This window comes from Mytilus galloprovincialis, chromosome 8 (genome assembly GCF_965363235.1).
Source record: "Mytilus galloprovincialis chromosome 8, xbMytGall1.hap1.1, whole genome shotgun sequence".
Lineage (NCBI taxonomy): Eukaryota > Metazoa > Mollusca > Bivalvia > Mytilida > Mytilidae > Mytilus > Mytilus galloprovincialis.
Genome location: NC_134845.1, coordinates 90,094,511 through 90,102,318, shown reverse-complemented (window position 1 = coordinate 90,102,318; position 7,808 = coordinate 90,094,511). Strand labels below are relative to the sequence as shown.

Below are 7,808 nucleotides of genomic sequence, written 5' to 3'. Positions count from 1 at the left end.
ACCTTTCCACGTCAGTTTTAATCTAGCGGCGTACTACAGTACATGATATATAAGGCATGAAGATGTTATTGTTGCAGATCAGCTAAATTATCTATAGTAAAGGATCCTACAACTTAATGTAAGATACAGTCACAGAAAATAATTATATTCATAAGTACGTCTGAGTCAGTGACAACCCTACAACAGATGTATCCATCGGATCGCCATCAATGATGGTGATACATGGCTGTGTACATAATGTATATACAACTCGTCTAAACATCAACCCAACAATGTTAGATCTGTAAATTTGCTTTCGCAAATATTTGGTTCTTCCCTCGCCGGGATTCGAACCCATGCTACTGTGATATCGTGACACCAAATCGCCTGCACTGCAGCCGTCCCGCTAGACCACACGACCACCTGGGCTCTCAATAAAAGAGCTTTCGGTGGGCATGTGTTACCTTTCCACGTCAGTTTTAATCTAGCGGCGTACTACAGTACATGATATATAAGGCATGAAGATGTTATTGTTACAGATCAGCTAAATTATCTATAGTAAAGGATCCTACAACTTAATGTAAGATACAGTCACAGAAAATAATTATATTCATAAGTACGTCTGAGTCAGTGACAACCCTACAACAGATGTATCCATCGGATCGCCATCAATGATGGTGATACATGGCTGTGTACATAATGTATATACAACTCGTCTAAACATCAACCCAACAATGTTAGATCTGTAAATTTGCTTTCGCAAATTTTTGGTTCTTCCCTCGCCGGGATTCGAACCCATGCTACTGTGATATCGTGACACCAAATCGCCTGCACTGCAGCCGTCCCGCTAGACCACACGACCACCTGGGCTCTCAATAAAAGAGCTTTCGGTGGGCATGTGTTACCTTTCCACGTCAGTTTTAATCTAGCGGCGTACTACAGTACATGATATATAAGGCATGAAGATGTTATTGTTACAGATCAGCTAAATTATCTATAGTAAAGGATCCTACAAATTAATGTAAGATACAGTCACAGAAAATAATTATATTCATAAGTACGTCTGAGTCAGTGACAACCCTACAACAGATGTATCCATCGGATCGCCATCAATGATGGTGATACATGGCTGTGTACATAATGTATATACAACTCGTCTAAACATCAACCCAACAATGTTAGATCTGTAAATTTGCTTTCGCAAATTTTTGGTTCTTCCCTCGCCGGGATTCGAACCCATGCTACTGTGATATCGTGACACCAAATCGCCTGCACTGCAGCCGTCCCGCTAGACCACACGACCACCTGGGCTCTCAATAAAAGAGCTTTCGGTGGGCATGTGTTACCTTTCCACGTCAGTTTTAATCTAGCGGCGTACTACAGTACATGATATATAAGGCATGAAGATGTTATTGTTACAGATCAGCTAAATTATCTATAGTAAAGGATCCTACAAATTAATGTAAGATACAGTCACAGAAAATAATTATATTCATAAGTACGTCTGAGTCAGTGACAACCCTACAACAGATGTATCCATCGGATCGCCATCAATGATGGTGATACATGGCTGTGTACATAATGTATATACAACTCGTCTAAACATCAACCCAACAATGTTAGATCTGTCAATTTGCTTTCGCAAATTTTTGGTTCTTCCCTCGCCGGGATTCGAACCCATGCTACTGTGATATCGTGACACCAAATCGCCTGCACTGCAGCCGTCCCGCTAGACCACACGACCACCTGGGCTCTCAATAAAAGAGTTTTCGGTGGGCATGTGTTACCTTTCCACGTCAGTTTTAATCTAGCGGCGTACTACAGTACATGATATATAAGGCATGAAGATGTTATTGTTACAGATCAGCTAAATTATCTATAGTAAAGGATCCTACAAATTAATGTAAGATACAGTCACAGAAAATAATTATATTCATAAGTACGTCTGAGTCAGTGACAACCCTACAACAGATGTATCCATCGGATCGCCATCAATGATGGTGATACATGGCTGTGTACATAATGTATATACAACTCGTCTAAACATCAACCCAACAATGTTAGATCTGTCAATTTGCTTTCGCAAATTTTTGGTTCTTCCCTCGCCGGGATTCGAACCCATGCTACTGTGATATCGTGACACCAAATCGCCTGCACTGCAGCCGTCCCGCTAGACCACACGACCACCTGGGCTCTCAATAAAAGAGCTTTCGGTGGGCATGTGTTACCTTTCCACGTCAGTTTTAATCTAGCGGCGTACTACAGTACATGATATATAAGGCATGAAGATGTTATTGTTACAGATCAGCTAAATTATCTATAGTAAAGGATCCTACAAATTAATGTAAGATACAGTCACAGAAAATAATTATATTCATAAGTACGTCTGAGTCAGTGACAACCCTACAACAGATGTATCCATCGGATCGCCATCAATGATGGTGATACATGGCTGTGTACATAATGTATATACAACTCGTCTAAACATCAACCCAACAATGTTAGATCTGTAAATTTGCTTTCGCAAATTTTTGGTTCTTCCCTCGCCGGGATTCGAACCCATGCTACTGTGATATCGTGACACCAAATCGCCTGCACTGCAGCCGTCCCGCTAGACCACACGACCACCTGGGCTCTCAATAAAAGAGCTTTCGGTGGGCATGTGTTACCTTTCCACGTCAGTTTTAATCTAGCGGCGTACTACAGTACATGATATATAAGGCATGAAGATGTTATTGTTACAGATCAGCTAAATTATCTATAGTAAAGGATCCTACAAATTAATGTAAGATACAGTCACAGAAAATAATTATATTCATAAGTACGTCTGAGTCAGTGACAACCCTACAACAGATGTATCCATCGGATCGCCATCAATGATGGTGATACATGGCTGTGTACATAATGTATATACAACTCGTCTAAACATCAACCCAACAATGTTAGATCTGTAAATTTGCTTTCGCAAATTTTTGGTTCTTCCCTCGCCGGGATTCGAACCCATGCTACTGTGATATCGTGACACCAAATCGCCTGCACTGCAGCCGTCCCGCTAGACCACACGACCACCTGGGCTCTCAATAAAAGAGCTTTCGGTGGGCATGTGTTACCTTTCCACGTCAGTTTTAATCTAGCGGCGTACTACAGTACATGATATATAAGGCATGAAGATGTTATTGTTACAGATCAGCTAAATTATCTATAGTAAAGGATCCTACAAATTAATGTAAGATACAGTCACAGAAAATAATTATATTCATAAGTACGTCTGAGTCAGTGACAACCCTACAACAGATATATATTTATTTAAATGCATGATAATATTTTAATAAGTATTCAAAATTATATCGAAAAATATTATGTTTGTCCTACTTACAGAATCAGGATAACTTGTGTTCGTCTATATCTATAGAACCACAAAAGGGTACATAGTGCTTACGGAAGGGATTTTCTATACATCAAATTTGCCATATATAACATGCATGTATAAACTATAACCATGGCAGTCGGTGATAAGATACGCAGAAATCGTAAACTTCTTAGTTGGCCTTTGTGAAAACGTATATATTCACATTAATTGATAAATAAAACATACGTTTTATGTCAATTAAAAGCAAAGCGATTGGTTAATAATCGAACTAAATGATCTGTGTATCGTATGTTCTTCCTTAATCACGATACATACAAAATGTAAGGTCCATATTATGTTTGTAAACGCACACCCGCGAGACGATGGTAAAGCATAGCAAGGTATGGATTAATATGTATTACTCTTAATTCTTATCTTTTGTTTTTGGATTTCTTTTTAAAAGGAATTAATTAGATGTTTGTATGTAATCTATTAGAATATGTGATTTCAAGCTTATTATCATGCCTAAACAATTTGTGTCCGAACAGTTGTTAATTTACAAGTTTTGAAAAAAGAAAATTAATAATATATTTCGCGGTTATCAAAAAGTATCATAATTAGGGGATGGTTTCATAAATGTTTAACACAGCTATATTATTTATGTATCTGTACAGCCTGTAATCAATTGTTAGAGTTGGTTTCTGTCTTTCAGATTTGTTTTTCGTTTATTGTGTTGTATATGAATCAGACAGTTATCATTCTCGATTGAATTGACAATTCAAATTTAACTTGTGTCAATATACGACATTTGCAAATCTTAGAAATAAAATTTAAAAATGGTTTGTCATATATTGTGGACTATCAAAGCATGCTTTACAAAATATTAACTAGAGTAATAAGATAAAACTTTTTGAAATTATACAAAAAAACAAATTTTTGGAAATGTTATATTTACTTTATTTAAATGTGAAATGTTTTGTCATGAATATGTGTCTCTTAAACCAATTCAATGGCTGGGTATGGATTGTTTTCATGTATATTTTTATTATGTTATTGTAAAATGTACAATCCGTATGTGACCCAATAATACATGTAAAATATAATTTATTATTGTAATACATATACTAGTAGTAATCATCCCGATGACATTATGGATAGTTCTATTCCGAATAGATTCTTCCAGGCAATCTAGAATATATTTTAAAAGACATTGAAATATACTAGAAATAAAACTCGTAGAATAGTTTGTCATATATCGTAGACTCTCAAAGCATGCTTTACAAAATATAAACTAGAGTAATAGGATATATCTAGGTCAATCATCCCGAGGATATTATCGATGGTTCTATTCCGAATAGACTCTTCAAGACAATCTAGAACATAATGTTCATAATCCCAGTAAACCTTGTTGATAAACAACTCCGGACGACTATGAATTTTTCGTAGATCCTCGACCGCTGGAATACATATGTCATGTACATATTGACCATTACAACTTTTATCCGTCTTCCAAATTTTATATCTAGTCATGCTTTTATACACTGCCATAGCTTTGGTCAATTCACCTATCAAAAATAAATTAAAAGGCATATAAATAACATTGATCTGAAAACATGATAACATTCAATGATGATGATGACGAGGAGGAGCAGGAGGAGGAGGGGTTGAGGAGGACAATTCATCTTTTCATATAGTTTTTTTTCAATTTTGTTTGTATCTAAAATCTTAAACTTTAAAATTGAAAGTATAATTGTTGTTATTGAGAGTACATCAATATTGAATATTTTTTATTAAGATCTTAACTGAATTATAATATTCAAATGCCAATTGGATTGGGCAACATGCAAAGAGTGTGTAAGCCATCTCTATGAATGTAGTTTTATGTATTATATTAGATGTTTCAAATTAATCAAAAGTGGTATACTGCAGATTTATACACATCATCAGCATTGAGGAATAAGTGTGTTTCTGTCCATAAAGAAATAACATAAAAAAATGTGGTGCACACTGAATAAACCGCGTAGCGGGTTATAGAAAAGTGTGCACCACACTTTTGAAGTAATTAAGAATAGACAGAAAAAAAAACATTATATTCTTTCCTCATAATTTAATTTCTAAACTCTATTTTCAAAGAGTATATCATGGGAAATGATGACGTTATTGTAACATGATTAAATTATGTGCATGAGCTGAGAAAAAAAACTGTTAGCCAATTAGACGACATGTTACATTCAAAAATGAATTATTATATGATAACCTTAATATTTCCATTGCTTTACGAAATGTTAGTTCTTCTTTCATTCTTTTTATTTGAGATATGTACTAAAGTAAATACCTTGAAACGACCCTGTAATTCCAAGATTCGAATTGAAGTTTAGGGTGGAGAAAAAACTTTCGTCTGGAATTTTTGTTCCAACCAACCATTTCAAAAGTTGAGTGGCTGTTTTGTTTGAAGTGGCATACTCGACGAATTGTCGATTAACAGTTATATGTAAACTACCTTTGTATGGTTTTACACTAGGTGGGAAGGATTTTATATTTGTCCATCGATGCGCAAATTTTGCTCTGAAATAATATAATATAATATAATATAATATAATGTCATGACATGTATATGATTTAAACACAACAAACATTATTTGTATTCGGTGGTTATTGTAATATTAAACAAAATGGTGTTGATCAAATCCGGATTGTAGATTAAAAATCGTAGGATAAAATCAAAGTCCTACATTGCATTCTTTACAGTTTTGAAGTAATAGCTACAAAACTAAAACTTAGCTCACAAATTCATGCAAATAAAGTCACCTTCACATAGACTCGGTCAGACTGATATGATATTAGTTTGATAATCATATACACAACATGTTGTGACCTATTAGTAAAAGTATCCAGGGAAGTAAAATAAACTTAAACTGTTCGATGAACCATCAAATTGGCGTCAAGTTCGGATGAAACATGCAAGACAGAAAAGACATAAAACTTTGCTCAGTGCTCGGAGCACAAAAATCATGCTCGAAACATGAAATCCAGCAATTTGATTGGTTGATTTTCGAGTCAGAGTACAAAAATCATGCTCGAAAGTTTTATGACCGTGAGGCCTGTTGTGTTGAGAATAAGATTAATCGAGAATTTCTTTATTGTAGATTTACTCCATTATTTTCTGGAAAAAGCCTGTACCGAGGAATATGGCTTTTATTTATTTTTTTACATTTTTCGTTAATTGAAAAATTTTGATTTTGTTAGTTTCGGTGGACTTCCCCTTTTTAATTTGCATAGGAGTTCAGTATTATTGTTAAGTGTTTTGCTGTATTCTACATTTAACTTACTGATTGTTAGAAATGGAGACATCATTTGCACCATTATAAGCTTTCAGAATTTTAACAATTTCCATATTAGTTTTTAATGGAAAATCTTGTCCTGTTAAATTTATAAAATACTTCCATTTCTTATATCTCAGTAAATCCTGCATGCAAATTATGTCAGCTTGTAATACTGTTATTTTACCCCATTTAACGTCATAAGATTTAGAAGACATGAATACGTTGTCAAAACAATTGACTATTGATTCAAGTGCCTTTCGGCGCACATCGGACATTTTTGTATCAGCATGAACACAATAGAAGTTCTGAGGTCGATAAATACTTCTAAGTAATCTCTCGAATTGATTAATTGATTTGTATATGAGCACACTGTAAGCTATTGGAAAGTATTCTTCCTCGCTGGAAAGTGGTGATGTATAGTAGCCTCTGTCTTGGAGAAACTTCTCACAGTCACGTGTCCGACTGATATAAGATATAGGCGATAACGCGTCTAGATATTCGTTTTCCATACTGTTTGCCCTGTTAATCTCATGTTTATTTCCTGTAAGCAGTGCACGACAATTTATAGAATCAACGAGCCTCTTCTTCGTTAACATATTCTTATTGAAGAACATCCCATGTATTCTGTCATTTGCATCAAATTCGTAAAACATATCAGTACGCATGACCACAGTATCAAAGATGTACACCGTTGTCAAAATTAGAATGGAACAAGCTGCAATCAAATTTGTAGACCTCGGGGGAAAGTACTGAAAAATACACAGAATGGCATCATTGTGAAAAAGTCGAAAAGCTTCAAAATGTTATATACTTGCTGATCATATAAATAACTAAATATTTGTAGCTGTATAATCAAATTAGAATTGTTTCTTTCTCATCTAAAACAGAATGTCCGTATTTTCGGAGTTTTGTATACGTTTTACTGTTGTATAGTATGACCATTTGTATATCATATCTATTTTACACATCAGCATCGGTATACTTGTAGTAAGTAATGTTAACAATGCCTTTATATATATATATATATATGTTACAATGGAACAACTCCGACAAAACATAATAATAACACCTATCAATTGATCAAATATTGAACCGAAAATTTTGGGAAAATAATAAAAAAAAATGTTTGAATCAATTCTGGTATACATATACACCAA

At 34.6% G+C, this 7,808-nt stretch overlaps 1 protein-coding gene across 1 annotated transcript; it reads right to left on the bottom strand.

The window, feature by feature from the left end:
• Nucleotides 1-4,576: 4,576 nt before the first annotated feature.
• LOC143043819 (beta-1,3-galactosyl-O-glycosyl-glycoprotein beta-1,6-N-acetylglucosaminyltransferase-like) lies at nucleotides 4,577-7,387 on the bottom strand. Its single transcript, XM_076215997.1, has 3 exons — nucleotides 6,658-7,387; nucleotides 5,664-5,893; nucleotides 4,577-4,893 (listed from the first exon to the last, which is right to left on the bottom strand). The coding sequence occupies exons 1-3, from the start codon at nucleotides 7,314-7,316 to the stop codon at nucleotides 4,577-4,579; spliced, it is 1,206 nt and encodes a 401-aa protein (XP_076072112.1). The 5' UTR covers nucleotides 7,317-7,387.
• Nucleotides 7,388-7,808: the final 421 nt, after the last annotated feature.

Coding starts and splice junctions, on each gene's coding strand:
- LOC143043819 (XM_076215997.1), bottom strand. CDS start 7,316: ATGCGTACTGATATGTTTTACGAATTTGATGCAAATGACAGAATACAT. Junction 5,894..6,657: donor GTCTCCATTTCTAACAATCA/GTAAGTTAAATG, acceptor ATATTATTTCAG/AGCAAAATTTGCGCATCGAT. Junction 4,894..5,663: donor AATTACAGGGTCGTTTCAAG/GTATTTACTTTA, acceptor TATTTTTGATAG/GTGAATTGACCAAAGCTATG.